Genomic DNA, 21,391 nt, shown 5'->3' with positions numbered 1-21,391 from the left:
CCTATGAGATTTGACCTGTTCACCAACGATATTCCATAAGATATTCAGAAAATATATTTAGAAATTTTCCAAGGAAATAAAAATTGAACCCATTTGTTCATTTAACATTTATTTCTGAGGAGTCAGGTATTTTTTAATAAGAATGACTAGTGCTTCAGACAAATAGTTAAAATATAGCAGCAGCCAGACTCTATTTATGAAAAGGGTAAACTTACAGTTTTTATGTCTAGCAGCAAAGAGCAAAAAATTACCCAGCTGATCCCAAGAATGAAGCAAGATGAAAGCTTTCACTGTTCATGTGGATGATGGTTATGTAAAAGACAAGATACCCACAATTAATTAATTAAGAGACTTCCAAATATGAATCAGTCTCTGTCACCATGGTCACAAGCTTGGAAACAATAACAAATGGGCATCTTTTCCTTGAAAATAGAAATAACCATGTCTTCTGGCTATTCTACTAGGTTAAAAATGTTAAGGAAACAATAAAAGTGGGGTTTCATATGCAACTAGAGGAAGTGGCTTAAGTAAGGTTCATTACTTACTACTTTATTATAAAACTGTGCTGGAATACTCATTACTATTTTCTATTCATTATTTATAATTCTCAGCAGTCCAAGCAATAACTCAAGCAAGAGATGAACAAGAGATTTCAAATGAACTGACCTGAACTCTTACATTTAAAGGAGACAGGCTGGATTTTCCATTCAAATTTATCCTTGCCTATTAGTACTCTGGCTCACAGATACATCATAGTATGTTAGTTGGGAAATTTTTAGTTTCCCATTTTAAAAGAGATGCCCTCACCTGTGGTAGAGCAGCTGTACTGTGGATACTGTGTAAAAGCAATAGCCCTTTCAAGTCCATCTTCCTCCATCTCTTCAATTGCTTCTTCTGTTAAAGGATGGACATACCGAAATCCAATGTAATATTTGTGAGGAGCTGTTAAGAAGTACAAAGGAAGAGAAAAGAGAAAAAAATTCACTTTGGTAAGATTTTTTTCATATTGCTCTGTCCAGTGTGCAATTCTCATAATTAAATGTAAAGCACTGCTTGCCATCTGGGGGAGGGGGTAGAGGGAGGAAGGGGAAAAATCGGAACAGAAATGAGTGCAAGGGATAATGCTGTAAAAAATTACCCTGACATGGGTTCTGTCAATAAATAGTTAAAAAAGAAAAACAAACAAAAAAAAAAAAAAGCAATTCTCATAGTGAAAAAGAAAGATTAATGTAATTTCTAAGATGCTGAACTTTCTAAGGTATTATAATTTTCTCTGATGCTTATCTAGTTGTTTGTACTTTCTGGGATTAAAGTACAATTGTAATAATAGTTCTTTAAATTCAATTTTTCATTTGCTTGTCAAGTATTAGGTAGAACATTCAAGCATTCTCTCTTCCTATAAACACAGATCAACTTATATAAACAAACACAAAAATAAGATGTCAAATTCTGAGGGGTCTTTGGTCAATGTCTACTGCTAATAAATGACTAGACTCAAGCAAAGAAATGTATACAGAGTGATCAGGTGGCATGCCACAGATCAGAGTGCCATTGGCATAGGTATCAATAATTGGGACATCTGAAGGGAGTGTTCTTGGTGTTTTGTTGCTAACCTCTTTTTATTCTCTCTCCATCATCTCTTTCTTTCTACCTCTTTCTGCCCATTTTTCCTTATCATTTTCTAATGGAATACAAATAAAGTTTCCTCAGTGCTCATTTTAAGCTTATATGTACAAAATTTCAAGTTACAAACTAAAAATAAGGCTATTTTTCAAGTAGCTAGGAGGAAAAATATTTAAAAACAAAACATATCAAATAATTAGATTGAACTAGTTAGTAATTATTCCTTAGGGAATAATCTTGTCCTGCTTATACAAAAATCTACTAAAAACCTCTTCTAGGCATAAGAATTGCTAGGAAATGGAATTAATCACCAATGGAGTATGCAGAATGTCATTCTTTATAAATTGCTAAGAGGAATCCATTGCATTGAAGGAAAAGATCATACACAAAACCATTCTGGTGATTCTGGGATGGAAGGACAAATGGAATAAATTACTTCCCACAAGACCTGACAAATGGGATGTGTCTGAACTTGGTATAGCAGAGAGAGCCTGAGTTTGTCTAAAGCCCTAGTTAGTGACTAACAGGATCAGACCTAAGTCACTTACTGTCTATAAATGCAAGATTTCTTATCTATAAAATGACTAATCACATTTGCAAAGCCTATTTCACAAGATAGTTGTAAAGATGAAATGAGGAAATGTAGCATGCATTATCACCAACAAATATGAGTTAATATAAGCTATAATAATTTCTTTTAGTCAGAAGTTATAGTGAGCTACTATTCAGCCATACCAGGAAAAACTACACCATAAGATGATACACAAACTGCACCATAAGATGAAACACAAATGAATGATTGCTCTAATACCATGCAGTTAATGAGGAAAAAGTTAACTGTCCTTTAAAAATAATATTAAGTCCCTATTTTTCAGTTGCTCCAGATGATTTGAAATGTTATGGCCTAGAGTTATGTGGGATTTGCTTCCCAATCTGTTTGTGACAATACAAGGATCAGTTTGACATTGTAAAGTCGCTGAATGTTGCAGGTCATCACCCTTTTGCTAACATTTTCTTTCCACCTGCATGGCATCTGAAAATAGTAAACCAAATATCTGAGGTCAGGGAGTTCCCCAAATGATGCAGGCTAAGTGAGGTGTGGAAGCTGCACTGATAGATAAAGGCAAGAGGGTAACCACATATTGAAGTTAGAGAGAGCCAAATGCCTTGGAAAAAATAGATAATGCTTCCTGAGTCGTCAATTTAAAGTCGTCGATAAATGAAAACCTATTTTAGAAAAAGTGACTACAAGATGTCCTTGATTGGGTTAGTCTAAGAAACTACAGCAAGTGTTAGCCAAATGTAATTGTGGATCTTGAACAATACAGACTGGTTTAATTTTGTGGATGTCACTAAGGAAAATGGAAGAAAATGTTAGAAAATTCACAAATTTTAATGACTATTACTATAAAATATAACATTAATTAGTTAATTAATATAACTTAAGAGCCAAATAAAAATCCAACTTTTAAATTATTTGATCATAACTATAAATAAAAAATGAAAAGCAAATAAAGAAACTGGATTTTTTTAATACAATAAAGCTATTGATTTTAATTAATTTAGATAGTAATTTACAATCATTTAAATAGTATACCATTCTTTGAGTAAAAAACTAGAAGTAGTATAATTTGCTATTTTTATATTTAATATACATAGAATACAAAATAAACCAAATGTGAAATAGAATCTTTTTCACCAAATTTTCTTCTTTTGCTTAATAGTACTTATTATTTGGACTTCTTACTTTTCTCCTGTACTTGAACCAGGAGGGCACCCTGAGAGAAAGCCAAAAGGTGGCATATGTCAGGAAAATCAAACCCATTTTACCATCATCCCCCTTCAAAATGACAGAAGCAACCCAGGATCCCGAACCCAAGAGTCCTGGAAAAGGAATGCCTACCATATCACTATCTCTGCTTTAGGCCCAATCTCTGAAATCATCATCTTATTAAGCAATCCCTATGGGGATAGACTTAGAAACTGCTTCAGCAAGAGCTAATCTCCCTTCCCAAACCCATTCCATTCCTAACTACTACAGATATTGAAGACATAGAAAAGAAAGTCCTTGGCATTGGACAAATGGGTCAAAAACAGGAACAAATGTTTTTTATGAGTGGAAATGACTTTAAAGAAGGTGTATTGTCATCTGCCTTGTTGACAGTGCGCCTTAAGAACTACTGGTCATTTCTATCTGACTTGCAGCTGAAACTACATACACATACGTGTGTGAGTATGTATAAATATGTATATTACACAAAACACAAATATATTTATTGTGCATGTATGTATAAGCATACATGCACATGTGTGTATATGTATATGTGTATATAATGTCTCACTTATAAGAATATGAGCTCCTTAAGAGCAGAAATTGTCTGTTTTTTATTTGTATCTCTGTACTTAGTACAATGCTTTGTCCATAGTAAGTACTTAAATGCTTTTTCATTCATTCATTCACTGACCCACTGATACACATTTTATTCCAAAGATTGCCCATGTTACATTTGCCCTATCAGTTATAATTGTTTTCCCTAATAATAGGAATATTTATATTTTTAAACATTAATACCTTTAGCATTCTTCCTATTATATACATCTCTCACCATAAAGAGTTGACATTCAATACTCTGGCTAACAGTGTGTTCTATATACATCAATTGATAAAACTTCATAAAAACCCAGTAAAACTTACCCCAAATTAAACTAAAAACATGAGACTTCAAAATTTCCTGGGAACTTGGAAAATATCACTTTTTAAAATACCTTCTTCACAATTTAATATAAATGACAAAAAGGAAAAAGAAATTAGTTTTGGCAATATTTCCCACAAAGCACTAATTAATTTACCTTGTAATCTTGCTGTAAAGGACTTGTAGTTATATGTAAGTAGAGAGAGAATACCATCTGTCCATCTTTTAGAAGAACAGAATCTGAGAGCTGGAAAAATATTCAGTGACCATTTCATCCAAAACATAGATGATGTATGTTGATCAACTCATGTTCATATAACCAACAAGACATCATCCAATTTGGCTTGAAGGCTTCTAAGAAGAGGGAGAATGGCCCCTCCTGCAGAAGACCATTCGACTTTTGGACAGCTCTAATTACTAGGGAGTTTTCCTAACATCTACTGTCTTGCCACCACTCACTGTTCTTGCCCTCCAGGATCAAACAGACAAGTCTAATCACCCTTCCTCATGATAGACCTTCAAAGAAGGGCCCAAGGCAGCCCTTTAAGACAACTATCATGTCTCCCCTGAGTCTTCTCTGCCCCAGGTAAAACATTTCTACTTCCTTCAACTAATCATCAAAAGTTATTCTTCTGCTTAGTCTAATCTACATCTCTCCATCTTCTCTTAGCCACTGTTAGCTCACAGTTCCCTCATTTGTAAAATGGGGAAAATAAAAGCATCCACATTCCAGGGCTGTGAGGATCAAATGACATAACATCCCAGTGCCACATCAGAAATACATAGTAAGCACCATATAATTGTCAGCTATATTCTTCACTTTATCTTCCTCTTCTTCCTTCTTCTGCGTCTTCACTATTAGATGCTTTATCACAAATTTTGCTATTTGAAACTATGCCCAAAGGGCCATCAAAGTTTGATCCAGCAGTGTCGCTACTGGGCCTGTATCTCAAAGAGATGTTAAAGTAGGAAAAGGGACCTGTATGTGCAAGAATGTTTGTGGAAGCCCTTTTCATAGTGGCAAGAAACTGAAACTGAATGGATATCCATCACTTGAGGAATGGCTGAATATGGTATATGAATGCTATGGAATATTATTCTTCTATAGGAAATGATGAGCAAGATAATGTCAGAAAAGCCTGGAAAGACTTTCAAGAACTGAAGCTAAGTGAAGTGAGTAGAACCAAGAGAACACTGTACACAGCAACAAGGTTATGTGAAGATCAATTCTGATGGACATGGCTCTTTTGAACAATAAGCTGATTCAGTCCAGTTTCAACAGACTTGTGATAGAGAGAGTCATCTGCATCCAGAGAGAGGACTATGGGGACTGAATGTGGATCACAACATAGTATTTTCATCTTTTGTTGTTGCTTTTATTGTTGTTGTTTGCTTGCTTGTGTTTTTCTTTCTCATTTTTTCCCTTTTTGATCTGATTTTTCTTGTGCAGCATGATAAATGTGAAAATGTTTACAAGAATTGCACGTGTTTAACCTATATTGGATTATTTGCTGTCTGGGGAGGGAAGGAGAGAGAAGAAGGGAAAAAAACTTGGAACACAATATTTTGCAAGGGTGAATGCTGCAAACTATGCATGTATTTTGAAAAATAAAAAGCTATTATTATTTTTAAAAGTAATAAATAAATAAGCTTTGCTAAAAATTAAATACATTATATCTATAACATTCCTCTCATTTACTAGTTTAATAACCTGTCAAAAAAGAAAATGAGGGTAGTAAGACAAAACCTGTTGATGAAGCCATGCTGGCTATTTATGATCATGGCTTCCTTTTCTGGTGCCAACCATCTCTTTAATGATATGCTCTAAAATTTTTCCAGAAAATAAAGTCAAGCTATTGATCTATATAGTTTGCGGAATGTTTTCTTTCCTTTGTGGAAGAGTAGAATAAAATCTACCCATCTCCAATCTTGTAATAGTTCTCTTGCTTTTCATGATCTCTTTTTATCACATTTGGAATCAAGGATGTCATTCACTTAGGCGAGGTAATCTGCACTCATCAAACAAGGGTACTAACTTGCCCTCTTACTATTTCTCATCACTTATCTTAAGTGTCAACTCTCTTTTTGTTCTTCTTATTCTATCATTTCCAGTATATCCTTTGCAGAGAAAAAAAATAAAGAATTGAGAAGTTCTTTCTTTTCTCAGTCAACAGTTATCATTATCCCAACCAATCCACCTATCTTTCATTTGATCCTCCTTTATTTCTCCCAATATAGCTAAAGACAAAATAAAAACAAAACATACACACAAAAATTTTTTTCTTAATTTCTCTCACCACATTAACAATTCATTCCTGAATTCATTATTTTTCCCTTCAAACCCTCCCCTCATATGAGGGGATTAATGTAGAAGGTACCCCATTGTCCTTCCAATCATCCACACTCACAACTCAGGTGTCATCTTTGACTCTTCACTTTCAGGGACTTCACGTAGCTAACCTGTCACCAAGTCCAATCATTTCTCCCTTTGCTATGTGTCTCGTCTACCTCCTCTTCTTTTCTCTGACACAGCTGCCAGCCCTGGCATGGGGCCTCTTCTCCCCATGCCTGGATCCTGCAATGGTCCCCTGCTTGGTCTCCCATCTCAATTCTTTCCCCTTCTAATCCATCAAGTGTTCTTTTACAACGCAAGTCTGGGAAGCAGGTGGTGCAGTGGATTGAGCACAAGACCTGAAGTCAGGAGGGCCTGAGTTCAAATCTGCCCTCAGACACTTAACACTTCCTAGCTGTGTGACCCTGGGCAAATCACTTAGCCCCAATTGCCTCAGAAAAAAAAAAAAAAAAAAAAAAGCAGGTCTGACCATGTCATTTCCCAACTCCACAAACTACAGTAGCCCCTTATTACCTCCAAGATCACAGGTAAAATCCTTAGTATGATTCCAGTCTTCTTACATGTTACCCCTCTCCACATGATCTAGTGACAATGGCATTTCGACTGTTCCTGGATACTCAACTGTCCTACTTGGTGCCTTTTTCCTGATTTTCCCCCATGCTTAGGATACTTCTCTTTCTTCATGTCCATGTCTGGCTTCTTTCAAGCTTCAGCTTAAATTTTATCTTTGCAAGACTCTCTCAATACTAACACATTCCTTTTGAAATTATGTTTTTCTCTATATATCCTGCATGTATATGATTGTTTGCATGTGGTCTCTCCTATTCAAATCTGAGTCATTCAAATATAGGAACTATTTTTGTCTAGTGCTTAGCACAGTGCCTGTCACTTAGTGTTTCTTGAAAAATGATTTCCACAGACTATGCCATGCTTTTATATTCATCTTTCCTTTACTTGATCTTGCTTCCATCTTCTGCACATTTCCTTTTCTTAATCTAAAATCGTGAGTGAATTCCCTGTGAATGCATACCAATTTCTTCAGATTAATGGCATCTTTAATAACTGGAGTTATGTGTGGTCTTTGTGTAGTCTTAAAATCTCATTCTTGAGTATCTTCCATCTTTCCTGGGCTGATTTCTTGACTCTCCTGAAGCACATACTCCATGTGATCTTACCTATCTTTCATCCAAAGTCTGTGAAATCCTCTTTGCCAAAATTTACAGTGGCAGATTATGCCCAGATTTCCTTTCTCTATCACAAATTCTAAAAAGAAATAGTCACTTCCCCCAAGGTTCCTATCATTTCCACACTAATAACCAATCCTAGTTTATTGGTGAGAATCAAATCCACAACAGAATTTCTCCATGTTGATTCCTCTACCTTTTAATGTATGATAGAATGATATTACCACTAAATAAATTGAGGCCTAATTACTAAATGTCCTATTTTGGTAGAGAGACAGTTCCAGCAGCTGTATGGATGGCTGAAATCCTGCCACTACTACATCATGTCTCTACACCACCCTTCTAATCTGCTTCTCAAACTCATAAATTACATTTCTGTTCAAGTAGCATTTAGTTTATTCCAATGAGAAAACTGCTTCTGTTTCTTTTTTTGATCTTTACTTAAGTACTCTCCATTCTGGTTCACATGTTAATTTTAGAATGCCAATTCACCTGCCTTTTACCTATACTGTTTCTTTTGAAAAGAGCACTCCTATCCAGACCAATAGTCCATTCATGAACTATTCAACTCATCAAGTCTAAGCAATTACTAATGGGTCAATTTGCCTCATTAAGTTAGGATATCCAGTTCCTATTGATTATTACCTAAACTTTGTGCGATGCATTTATACAGAGGCATTTGAAGGCAAGAATTCTTACTATGGTCCCCTTTCTAGAATTTTATTTCCTATTAATTTTGGAGTATCTCAGTTGCTACTCCTCTTCTTAATTCTTTCAGGCTACTCTCTATAGCATCTAACTTGAGGAATATTCACTGGCAATCTTCTCCATCTTTTTTTTTTTTTTCCTTTAAAGCCCTTTTGATTAGATTTCCAAGATACCTAGAAAATACATTTGAACCAAATTTTATTAGGGATATTCCAATTCTGGTCAGAAGTCTGTCAACCTTATATTGTAAGTCACTATCTAAAGAAAATCCTCAGCAAACCTTTGTAAAGAGTTCTACACTAATCAAATTAATTTCCTTTTTCATATCTCTTCCCTTCAATGGTCAACAGAAGAAAACACAATTTGTGCCCCTATGGTCTTCAATTTATCATAAAGATCTCATAATCATTGGCAATAGTTATTAAGTACCCTCTAAATACAGGGTTCCTCAAACTTTTTAAGTAGGGGGCCAGTTCACTGTCCCTCAGACTATTGGAGGACTGGACTATAGAAAAAACAAAAACTTTGTTTTGTGGGCGTTTAAATAAAGAAACTTCATAGCCCTGGGTGAGGGGGATAATCGTCCTCAGCTGCTGCATCTGGCCCATGGGCCGTAGTTTGAGGACCCCTGCTCTAAAAGTTCTGCTCAGAATTAAGGGATACAACTTAGAGATTGTTTTATTCACTTGAAACAATGCTAAGATGATCCTATCACTGTAACATTTACCTAGCATATCCATTGTATACTTCAATGCAATTCAACAAATATTTATTAAGCAACAACTATGTACCAGGAACAAGAATCAGCACAGCAGTGAATACAGAGGGCCAGCCAAGGAGACCCTTGTTCAAGAAAGACACTGAAATGTTCAGTATACTAGGACAATCTCTAAGATTATAAGTAATAAGTCATCGTGGTGGTTACATACCAGAATTTCTCTACACTATTGAAACTTTCCAACCTCCACTCTCAAAATGTACAAAAAACTTAACTGCTTTCTCCTAAGATGCATTAAACATTATGGGATGATAGCTTTAAAGTCAATTATTGCTTTTGAGAATTATAAGAAGATAACAATGAATTGTTGGTAACTTCCCCCCAAAGCAGAAAAGCCCATCTCCTCTTCCAATTTTTCCTGCTATGTAGGAAAAAGCAAAAGTCATCTTTAAAATTAAGAAAAAGGGTAGCTAGAGATGGTGCAGTGGATACAGCACCAGCACTAAATCAGGAAGATCTGAATTCAAATTAGGCTTCAGCCACTTAGCACTTACTAGACCCTAGGCAAGAAACTGAATCACAGTTGCCTCATCCCAAAAATATTAAATAAATAAATAAAATGAAGTAAAGAAATTCGGAAAGAAGAAGTTCAGTGCCAGGGCTCTTACTGAGTTTAGACCGTGGACAGAGTTTCAAGGTAGAGTGACATCCCCCCTCTCCCCCCCAAAAAAATCATCATCATTATCAATACTTGCTACTAATAGCTTTTTATTATTATAAATTCCTATTTATATTCTTATTTGTTCCTCAAAACAACCTTGTGAGGTAAGTGGTATAAATCTCATTACCTTCTTTTTACAGATGAGAAAACAAATCTCTAGCTCACAGATGTTAAGTAAATTGACCAAAATCATACAGCTAATAAAATGACAAAAATAAAATAAAATTTGGCCTTGAACCCAGATGTTCTGATTTCTGAATTCAATGTTTTCCCATTGGGAAAATTTTGGGCCTATAGCAGGCCCAAAGAGCTTCACTTCTGGTCTACATGAAACTATACAGAATTAAGTTTTCCTAGTTCAACCAAGAACTTGTTGTATGACTAACAGTTTACTTAACAGCTTTGTGATTTATCAGTACAAAAATAATTTTTACCCCCACTTACCTCAAAAGGGCTAAATCAAATAAAAAATAAGGATGGAATGAATACCTTTGCTATTTAGAGATAAATGATATTTTATTGTATTTCTCAAACATCTTTACAGTAATTACTGTGATGACAATATGAATACCTCCAACCAAGGTAGAATTTCCCCAAAAAAAACCAATAATGCTGACTTAATGTTCCAATCGACCAGACTAATTTTTTCTTTACATTAACACACATGAATTAAAATGATTAGCCAACCCAGATTAGATGAATATAATGCAGAACATTTTAATAAAGCTCAGAAAATCGAAATCTAAGATTGTCCTGTCTAATCCTGGATGTCTAATCATTTTACCCTCATAATAAAGGAGAAGGGCCTTTTCTCTCTCATCTATATTCCAGCCTAACCTCTTTGCTTGTACCTGACAACTTTGAGCCTATTATGGTGATGGGTGCTATAGTAACACATAAACAGATAAAAATGGAACTTTATGCTTCCACTTTCCTCTAAAGACAGCATAGTAATTGCAGATCTAATTTGTGTTAAACCTTTTATCAGTGATAAACTGTTAATGACTACAGAGTTTGCTCCCAATCGAGTAGGTGTGAGTGGAGGTCAGACAAACCTCCTTCACCTAACATTTAAGAAGATGCATTGTGGCATTTGAAATAGAACTGTATAAGAAATGCCCTTGAGCTAAAGCTAAAGCCAAGAAACACACCTAACATCCAGGAATACAACGAAACAATTTTCCAAGTTAGCTGATATGCCAGGGAGCTACTAAGCTGGATACAATAGGGAAAAAACAGCTTCTAATAGTGCCATGGCTGATAAGGCTAAGTGAAGTCTTCTCAGGTTGATCCAAGAAGAGCTGACCTTTTCCCTCAAGCAATCTTGCATGACCAGAATCTCTCACTATGGAATTATTTTTTCCCTCAATTCCTGAATGCACTTTTCCTTGCCCTGTATCTGATGTTTTTATTTCCTATAAAAAAACTTATGAAATGTTTACGTAGCTGATTTGTCTTGATATATATACCCTGGTACCAGTGTTAAAGGTCCTAGATAAGCAATCGATCAGATTTCTACTACATCAGAAATCAGAAATCTACTACAATGGCATGTACAACTATAAATTAATAATAAATGTTTTTAAATAATTGTGTCATCTAATCCTAGAAGTAGTAATAATGATGCTAAAGTAACTTGGCTCTAAAAATTAATTTTGTTAGTAGCTTCCTCAGAAGGAAAATGGTATGGGCCAAGTAGGAAAACAATTGTAACACATATCCTATATATTTCTTACACAGGCAATCTATTCAATTTATTGCTCCTTACAAAAAAATCTTCTATTTACAGAAGCTAGTATATCTCTCTCTTTTTGTTGTTGTTGTCGTTTTTCAATCCTATCCAAATCTCCACAACACCACTTGAGGTTTTCTTGGCAAAGATAATGAAATGGTTTGCCATTTCCTTCTCTAACTCATTTTACAGATGAGGAAACTAAGGCAAACAGAATTAAGTGACGCCCAGATGTGTCTTCCTGACTCTAGGCCAAGCACTCTATCCATTGTACCATTCAGCTGCCCCTAATTTTTCTCTATGACACAATTTATCTTTAACCTCTTCTGTTTCTTCTAAAACCAAGAATCCAGATATGCATTAGGGGCAGCTAGATGGTACAATGGATAGAGCACCAGCCCTGAAGTCAGAAGGATCTGAGTTCAAATCTGACTTCAGGCACTTAATACTTAGCTGTGTGACCTTGGGCAAGTCACTTAATACCAATTGTCTCAGCAAAAAATAAATAAATGAAAATAAAAGACACGCATTAACTCCATAAAAAACAGAGTTAAGGGTTCCTATCCTCCTTCACTATCATGACACAGTATAAAATGTGTATTTATATGTATGGTGATAAACACACACACACACACACACTTACATACACAGAGTATACATTTATTACAATTGTTATTCAATTTTTTAACCCTTCTGAAATAAATATGTTAAAATATATTTTATTAACAAAGTACCTGTATGTGGAGAAAGCTCATCCAGAAGCTTTATCATACTTTCTCCTTGCTTGGCAGTCCACTTTTTGATTGGCGAACCACCTCCAATCTTACGGTACTGCTCCTGAATTTTGGGTGTGCGACGCTTGGCAATGAATGGAGCCAGTTTGCTAAATCATTCAATATTCAAGTAAGTTAGCTTTTCTTAACCTTATCAGGCTAAACAATGTTTATCACTCATGAAAGAAAATATATAAAGAGACTAACCAGATAAAGTTGGAAAATCCAATAGCCAAATCACCATAAAAAAAATTGGTTCTTTTTGGCTCAGAGAAGCAGGGCAGTGTCAGGCATTTTTGACAATTATCTGCTCCATCCTTGCTATACAGCCCATTCTGACAAGAAACCCTGAAATCACACCAGACTGTTGTTCCAGACCAACTGATCAGTCTGGGGATAAGTTGCTCTTTTACAAAAAATCTTTTGGTTCCTGAATATACCAAAAGCTATAATGTAGGAAATCAGGCTATGCACAAGCCCTCTTTGTAAACTTAAAAACCTACATATTCACAATACAAATGAGTAGCAACCACTGCTTTACTAAATATTTAGCTAGGAAATAATTTAGTTACAAAGGTATGCCCCACTTAACAATGATCCAACCAACATTATTTCATAACCTTTTTAATAAATTCTAACAAAACCCCTTAAAAGAGTATAAATTTGTAGCATTTATAACATTGTTCCTATTAAACAGTTGCTTTCTGTAATGACTTTTTGCCTAATGTGCTTTCACAGAACCAATTAAAGAGGATATGCCTGTGTAAGCACAGTGCCTTGCACAAAGTTGGCACTTAATAAATGTTTCTTAAACTGATATGAAGTAAATAACAGAAATTTATGAGGCAATTTAGACTTGGATTTCAGGGACTATTTATTTAAACAGGACCCAGTCTCTGTGCGGAAGAAAGGGTCAGACAAGAAAGATACACATATAATTCGTTCTTTTTATGTGAAATTATTCCCATGTCAATTTTTACCAACTTATATAATAAAACAGTTCTACCAATATGTCTATCCCCTCCCAAAAGGGAAAAAAAAAAAGAATTAAAATAATCATGATAAAAGAAATATAATTCCATTAGCAAAAAAATTATATTGAAATAATCATGATAAAAGAAAAATAATTTCATTAGCAAATTGATATGCTTAAAGGTTTTTTTTTTTAAAGAATTTATTAAAAGTTCCAGAAACTTAGAAATAAAAGGCTACAGAGAGATGGATATCTTACTCTTGTACAGGAAGTGACATTAGGTCTGTGTCCAGGAAAAGTCTCAGTAGGAAGTCATGAACATCTCCCAATGTCTCTGGGCCTCCCATGTTTAGCATCAATACTCCGGTTTTAGGCTTCCTATATAAAATAATATAAAAGTTGGTATATTTTCCTTTACAGTTTAAAAATATTTAAGCTACCACTCTCTCACCAAACTTTAATAAAATATATGATATGTATTCTTATATAAAAATATGAATTGAAATGTAAGGATTCATTTACCACAACTATTCATATTAATAATATATATCAAGCTTCCTACTATCTAAGTCTACCACATTAACGATCCTACTTTCACTTATCTTTCTAATCTGATTTCATATTTACTACATTAGTCAAATTGGCCTATCTTTTGTTTTCCAAAATCAGTATTTCATTTTTCACCATCCATGACTTTACTTTTATTTTTTAATTTAATTTTGTTTTCAATTAACAACAATCAATTCTCTCTCATCTTCTTCTGTTGAAAAAAATAAAGAAAAACAAAATCTGTGTAACAAATATCATTGTTAAGCAGAACAAAGTCCTATATTAGTCATGTTAAAAAAAAAATCTATCTCATTCAGCATCCTGATTCTATCACTTCTGTCAGAAGATAAGCAACAAAGCGTTATCACTGGTCCTCTGGTATCATGGTTGGTCACTGCTTTGATCAAAATTCTTCTAAAGTTGTTTGTTTTTATAGTGTTGTTCTAAATTGTTCTTCTGGCTCCATTTATTACACTCTGTATAATTTCATAAATAAGAATCCAAGTTTCACTGAAACTAGCCCTATCATTATTTCTTACTGCACCATGGAATTCTACTACATTGATAATTCCATAATTTGTTCAACCACAGAAGCACCCCCTTCATTTCCAGTTCTTTGCTAAAACAAAAAGAACTACTGTTTTTATATATGAACTCTTTTCTGCTTTCACTGATCTCTTTAGGGTAAAGGGCTAGCTCCTGCCTTCAAAGAACTTATCTTCTAACAACAGAAATAAGTACATACACAGAAATTGTATATTGAAATAACACAAGGTAGTTTTGCATGTCAAAGATGTTCATTGCTACAAGGTTTAGTAAAGATTTCATGCTAGAACTCATATTTAAGCTCAATTCTGACATAAACTTGTTGCTTAGTCGTTTCAGTCATGTCTAATTCTACTGGGGATTTTCTTGGCAAAGATACTAGAGAGTATTGCCATTTCCTTCGCTAGTTAATTTTACTGAAAAAGGAAACTGAGGCAAATAGGGTTAAGTGGTTTTGCCCAGGGTCACACAACTAGTATCTGAGGCTGAATTTCACTTCAAATCTTCCTGATTCCAGATCCAAAATTATGTTACCTACCATAAACTTTGATATAAATTATAAATTATAAAAATCGCAGGTGGAAGGAGGGAATTCCGGCATGGGGGACAGGCAATTCAAAGCACAGAGCCAGAAGATAGTCATTTATGAGAGAAAGCAAGAAGGCCAATTTGGCTGGAGCAGATACTTTGTGAAGGATAACAATGCTGAATAACCCTGAAAAGGTAGATTAAAGCTGGTATGTAAATAGCTTTACATGTCAGAGGATGCTGTATTTGATCCTAGAGTTAAAAGGAAATCCTGGAAGATTATTGAGGAGAAAAATGACATGCACTGTGTTTTAGGAATATCATTTTGGTCACTCTGTCAAAGATTGATTGGACAGATCAGAATATTGAGGCAAGGAGACCAATAAGGAGACTATTATGATAGTCCAGGCAAGAGGTGATAAGGGACTAAACTATGGTAATGGCTGTGAAAGCAGATTATGATGAGAGTAAAAGATGGATACACAAGGTGGTGTGAGGGAAAAGAATCACTAAGAATTGAGTCAGCTAGGTAGTACAGTGGATCAAGTGACCTGAAGTCAGGAGGACTTGAGTTCAAATCTGGCCTCAGACATTTAATACTTCCTATCTGTGTTACCCTGGGCAAGTCACTTAACCCCAATTGCCTCAGAGGGGAAAAAAGAATAGCTAAGATTTAACAAGTTGCTGGATGTAGAAGATAAGAGAGAGTTGAGAACGTGGGTAAATAGAAGATTAATAGTATCCAGGAGTCTGGAAAAGATGTGTGTTTGGATGGGGGAAGATGAATTCTGATTGAGATATGTTGAGTTTGAGACACTGGTGAGTTTGCATTATGAAATTTCCAACAGGTATGGTAAGCCCAATAATTAATTTTCTTCCTTATATCCTTTAAAATACAACTTGCCCCTACCTAAGACCCTTCCTGATCACACAGATGATACTGCTGTCAAACTCTCAAAATTACTTTGTGTTTACCATCTATGTATATATTCTTTCTCTGTAGATGAATGCAAACTTTTGAAAGCAAGGCCCTTTCAATCCTTGTCAATGTCTAGCATAGTGCCCTGCACTCAATAAATTCTCAACTGTGATTCTATTTTTTCTTCAATAGTACTTTATTCTTCCAAATACATATAAATATAACTTAACATTCATTTTTATAAGATTTTCTCCTATTAGGGATATGTCCATTTTGTAGCCCATATTAAGAGTTAACTAAAGAAATTTTCATATCCTCTTTTAAAGGAAGATGTTTAATACCCTCACTTGCTGAACTAAGAAATTAACATTTAGAGCTAAAGACAATGTTCCATAGGCTCTCTAAATACCAAAGCCAGAAAAAGTTGTCACGAAGTCCAGGAAACCAGTAGTTTTCTGTTAACAAAAATTCAGGAGGCTCTCATGCAAAATCCTCATATGCCTTTAATCTCTCTCCTTTTTCTCTGCTAGTCCCAGGGTCTCCCTGGTTTCACATTCAAAGACTGTGACTAATAATAAATTATAATACACTTTCCCAGGGATGGGTGCCAGTTCATAAATTAAGAGGTAGGAAATACTAGACCAAAGGATTTAAAGAAAGCCACAGAGGGTATCAGCATTCAATCTGGATTTAGAAGTCTACTTTTCATCTACACCACCTGAGCTCAGGGCAGGATACTGACCATTAAGATTTGAATGAGACATTACTTTGCTTTGCTAGCATTTTTGAAAACCCACATTCAATCTTGTACATAAAAGAGAAGTAAGGATTTGAAAATGTTTAAACACTACTGCACTTAATTCCAAATGATGTTGTGAATGATGAATGGTGCATTAGTAACTTCTCACACCACTTTCCTATCTTTATGAAGAGTAAAGCTTCCATCAAGGATCACAGTCTTTTCCCCAAGAGAAAAAGATATGTTGTCTATAATCGGAGCCTAAATGGTTAGATTCCCTTTCTTTAAACACTCATGCACATTAAAAAAAAAAAAAAAATCACTGAAAACATATTACTCAAATTTTTATCCTTGTGTCATTTTCCTCAATTTTAAAGTTTTCCTTTGATTTACCTACCTGAAACATATGAAACTTATATAAACTAGCTTGAGGTCAAAAAGAAAAAGGAAAATAAAATTCTGTTTTATTGTAAATGATTTATACCAAGAAAAAGCAACAGAAAAATTCTGTATATTCATGACCTCCCTGATGAATTTATGTACATCTAAACATTTTTGATATCTTGCACATTCATTGTCTCATAAATTAATAAAGTTTAGGAAAGTTATAAATGTTTAGTTCTATAATAGTTAATAATTTGGTATGGTACAAGGTAGTTTGCAATTAATGTCAGCAACAAAAGAGTATTAAGTCTAATTTATAACCTTTCTTCTTCACACACACACACACACACACATACACACAAAAATGAGAAATAGCATTGTAAAATGTAAGATGTTAAAATCCTACAGCTTCTCCAATTCCACATTTATACACAGAACGAGGCCTTTATAGCTTATGTCAAATGTGACAATATAATTTTCTAGAACCAATTTCAACCCCAAATTACTGATAGCATTTTCATTTCTGCATGGCACTGTCTTGAGGTCATCCTCCAGAGGCTGTGATGGCTAGAAGTGGGTCAATGGAGGGCAAACAAGAATGCCATTCCCTTTTCCACCCAGCCAAGATGAAAAAGCTTTCTGCACTCCTTTTTCTTTCCAATGAGAGGAGGGTGTCTTGAGAGCAGAAGGGCAGTGAAGAAAGCTCAAGGTTGAACTTTTTTCTCTCCAGTAAAAGTGCAATGCTTATGTATATCTCACATAATCTATTCCGTGAATTCTCACAGTGGATGACCACAAATCCAAGAGGAAAAAATATTCCTAATTAATTGAGTCTCCATAGCACCAGCCTTATTGGGTGGGTTACATTTACTGATACTCTTTCACATCAATCACTAGAAGATTTCTTTATTTCTAAAACTTAAATTCATACCTCTTCTCTGGTTGAGCATGAGCTTTTGTTCTTTGTGACTGTGTTGCAGTTGCTACTGTTACTGCTGCACCATGATGACACTTCCATAGTCCATGGATTCTCCCTTGACTGTCCCTGCTGCTTTTCACTACTGCAAATAAATTAAAATAAATTTAGTGCGAAATCTGGTTGGAAAGTAACTGCTTTGAAAAAGCATACTAAGTTCTTGGATTTATATAAATGTGGAGATTTGTCTCTTTGCAGGAAACAAGAATTTAAAAAGGCATTCAGGACTAGAATATCATTTACTTCAGTTAGTTATCCCATTTCTGCTTATTTGTCAGCCTATGAAAACAAAATAATGGATCTGTTCAACCAGACTGAACTACTACAGAAGAATTTTGAATATGTTTTTCTATTACTAAATCTCAAAATAGTGTTACCTCCTTGGAATTTATAATGAAGTCAGACATTAAGTCCTATAGCAGGGTCATGGTTTGTATGATGTGCCAAGAGGCTTGCTTGTTCCCAAGGCCATTTTATCTGCCTTCAAGCTGATGGAATGAAAGATGACTCAGAACCTCCCATTCTAATCTTCCCTTGAGAATTAGTATTGATAACTGATCAGCATCCTCCCCACACTCTGAGGGCATTAAAAGAAAAGGGATTAACGACACATTTTAAAATATGATTCACCTTTATTCTCAAGTATAAAAGCAAGGAAATAACTATTCACACTAAAATAAATTGGCTTCCTCAATTCAGTTGTGAGCTTTTGAAAGGTGGGAATCACACTTACTTGTTTTTGTGACTAAAATATGTAAACATGAGAGAAAAGACATATCTGAACTATTTAGAACAAACTCTCCTCAGTCCCAAAAGATCCCAATATATGAGGTTGTACCATATAACCCTTCTTGAATGAGAATAAGAGAATAGAAACCGACATGAAAAATTTCAATTCAAATCTTGCTGACTGTCCCAGTTTTCAACTCAGTACATAAAGCTAACAGCTTATTTTAGACAAGTGCCTTTTAAAAGGTGCAAGGTGCCAGAATGTCCATAAGGCCTTTTGTATAAATGAATGAAATCAGATTATACTTAGAGGCATAGCTGGGTTGGATTGAGATAAATTATTTTGGTAATGGATAATCTAATTTGATACAAAAAGAATATTCTCTTTCTGGAAGGCAGGGATCCTCCAAAATAGCTCCAAATTGGTTGCTGCCACCCATGCTCTTCTTTCTACTATATCCCATCTCCTTAGTTTGCCAAAGAGTTCCAGTGGGAAAACCAAGAGAGTCAATATCCTTCCTGCTTCTGTCCAGGAATTTAATTAATAACAACAATTAAGCAGTACCTTTCTTAAAGTTTCCAAAGTAAGTTTCCTTACAACTCTCAAGTATCATCACAAACATTATCATTCCTTTTTTAGGGAAGAGGAAAAATAACTTAACAGTTAAATGACCTGACCAGGATCACATAAACTATTATGTACCTGACAAAGGTCACTATCCAGACCTCCAGAGTGTAAATCCAGCACTATTTTGACTATATCAGAGGTTTTTGGATGTGGGTTTTTTTTTAATTTTATATCTTGATAACTGTATTTTTAATACAATGGTTCCTTTTGTAACAGACTTCAGTTAGTCAGCTCAAAGAGTCAAGTACAAACAAGGTTCAGAACTCCTGCCTTGTACCACTCTCACCCTGCACTTCTCAGGACTTTCCCTGTCAGTGAAGGCACCATGGCAGGATAGAGAGTAGTAGTCTGCAATCAGAGGATCCAGGTATGAAACCCATCTCTATAATGATGAGCAACTTAACTATTCTCAGCTTCAGGGTCCTACCTATATAAAATTGGAATATTTTCTACCTATTTTAGTGTCATGAGGGTTAATTGAAGCATTGGACAGATTTCAACAAAAAGCACTTCTATGAACTTTAAAGTACAATATAAATGTATATTTTGTTAGGCTTCTTCTGGCCCAATTATCTCAGGATTTTACAGAAAAGAAAAGTAGGTTTTCTTCAAAAAAAGATCAGGAAAATTAACTAAAATATTTAAACTTAAAGAAATCTCAATTCATTCAAAACAAATGACAAATTTTATTTTAATATATAGTCAGCCAAAAAGTATTATATCAAAAAGTCCAACGAAATGTATTAAGTTAAATTTTCTAACTACGTTACTCACTTCTCTCAGCTATTATAAATCTGATCCTACTTTTGGTATGGAATATGGCTCTGCCTTTGTAAACCTATAAACCATAACAGAAATAAGAGCACAGGATTATGCTAGTGAGAGTGAAGAAAGAAAAGAGCCCAAACTATAGAAACTCTTCCAGTTCACCAGCAGATGAATCATTCAACAATATACAAATGACTAACAACTAATCTGATTAAGTTTCCAAGGGAAAAATCTGCTGAATAATGTGATGATCTACAATGATCATATACAAATAAATCATTTTAATAAAGATGTAGAGATCTGCTTTTCCCCTCCAGGGATGGGAGGCAGGTAGGGAAGGTAAATACACCATTCTCATTCACTTGAGGGCCATTGTTACAAGCCCTAATATGGAACTTCATATATCCAGCCATCCAGGTTCAAAATGGTTTCCAAAATATGAGGTACTATGAGATTAAATCAACTACAACACAACTTAACACAGAATCATGAAGTTGTATTAAACCTCACAAGCCATCCCATACAACCTGTAATTGAACAAGTATCCCCTCCAACATATCCCTAACAAGTGGTAATCCAGCTTAGTTTGAAGACTTAATAAAAGGGAACTTATTTGTTCCTAAAGCAGGCCATTTCATTTCTGGTAGTTCTTATTGTTAAAGAAACCTTTTTTTGAAGCCAATTTCTTATCCTGGGATCCATGGACAGTTTGGAGGTTGGGGGTGGGATCTAAATATTTTTATATTCATTAAAGTTTCTTTATTAATCTTATTTTTTTATTTTGTACATTTTAAAAATTATTGTTGGGGCAGTTAGATGGCCCAGTGGAAGGATCACCATCCCAGAGTCAGGAGGACCTGAGTTCAAATTCAACCTCAAAAACTTACTAGCTGTACAACACTGCATAAGTCACTTAACCCAGATTGCCTTCAATTTTAAAACAAATCAAAACAAAACAAAAAAAGACATAACATCATTTTGAGAAAGTCAATAGACTTCACTTCAAAGGGGTCCATGACGCAAAAAAGAGTAAAGAAATCCTCTCTTGGACCAAGTAGATCAAGTCTTAATTCATCACCCAAATGGCAACCCTTCAAATACAACTATCATTCTCTTCCATCATTCCTTTAGCTGATTCTCTTATGCT

The 21,391-nt window shown here is 34.8% G+C and overlaps 1 protein-coding gene across 1 annotated transcript in view; it reads right to left on the bottom strand.

The window, feature by feature from the left end:
• Window positions 1-21,391, bottom strand: part of FECH (ferrochelatase) — a 48,299-nt gene that overhangs the window by 19,451 nt on the left and 7,457 nt on the right. The window contains exons 2-5 of the mRNA XM_051969582.1: window positions 18,075-18,204; window positions 13,737-13,856; window positions 12,467-12,615; window positions 808-942 (exon numbers count right to left, since the gene is read on the bottom strand). Of these exons, the coding sequence (XP_051825542.1) occupies window positions 808-942; window positions 12,467-12,615; window positions 13,737-13,856; window positions 18,075-18,204 (534 nt within the window). The remainder of the gene's footprint in view (window positions 1-807; window positions 943-12,466; window positions 12,616-13,736; window positions 13,857-18,074; window positions 18,205-21,391) is intronic.

Source organism: Antechinus flavipes, chromosome 1, assembly GCF_016432865.1.
Source record: "Antechinus flavipes isolate AdamAnt ecotype Samford, QLD, Australia chromosome 1, AdamAnt_v2, whole genome shotgun sequence".
NCBI lineage: Eukaryota > Metazoa > Chordata > Mammalia > Dasyuromorphia > Dasyuridae > Antechinus > Antechinus flavipes.
This window is presented reverse-complemented; position numbering and strand designations above follow the sequence as displayed.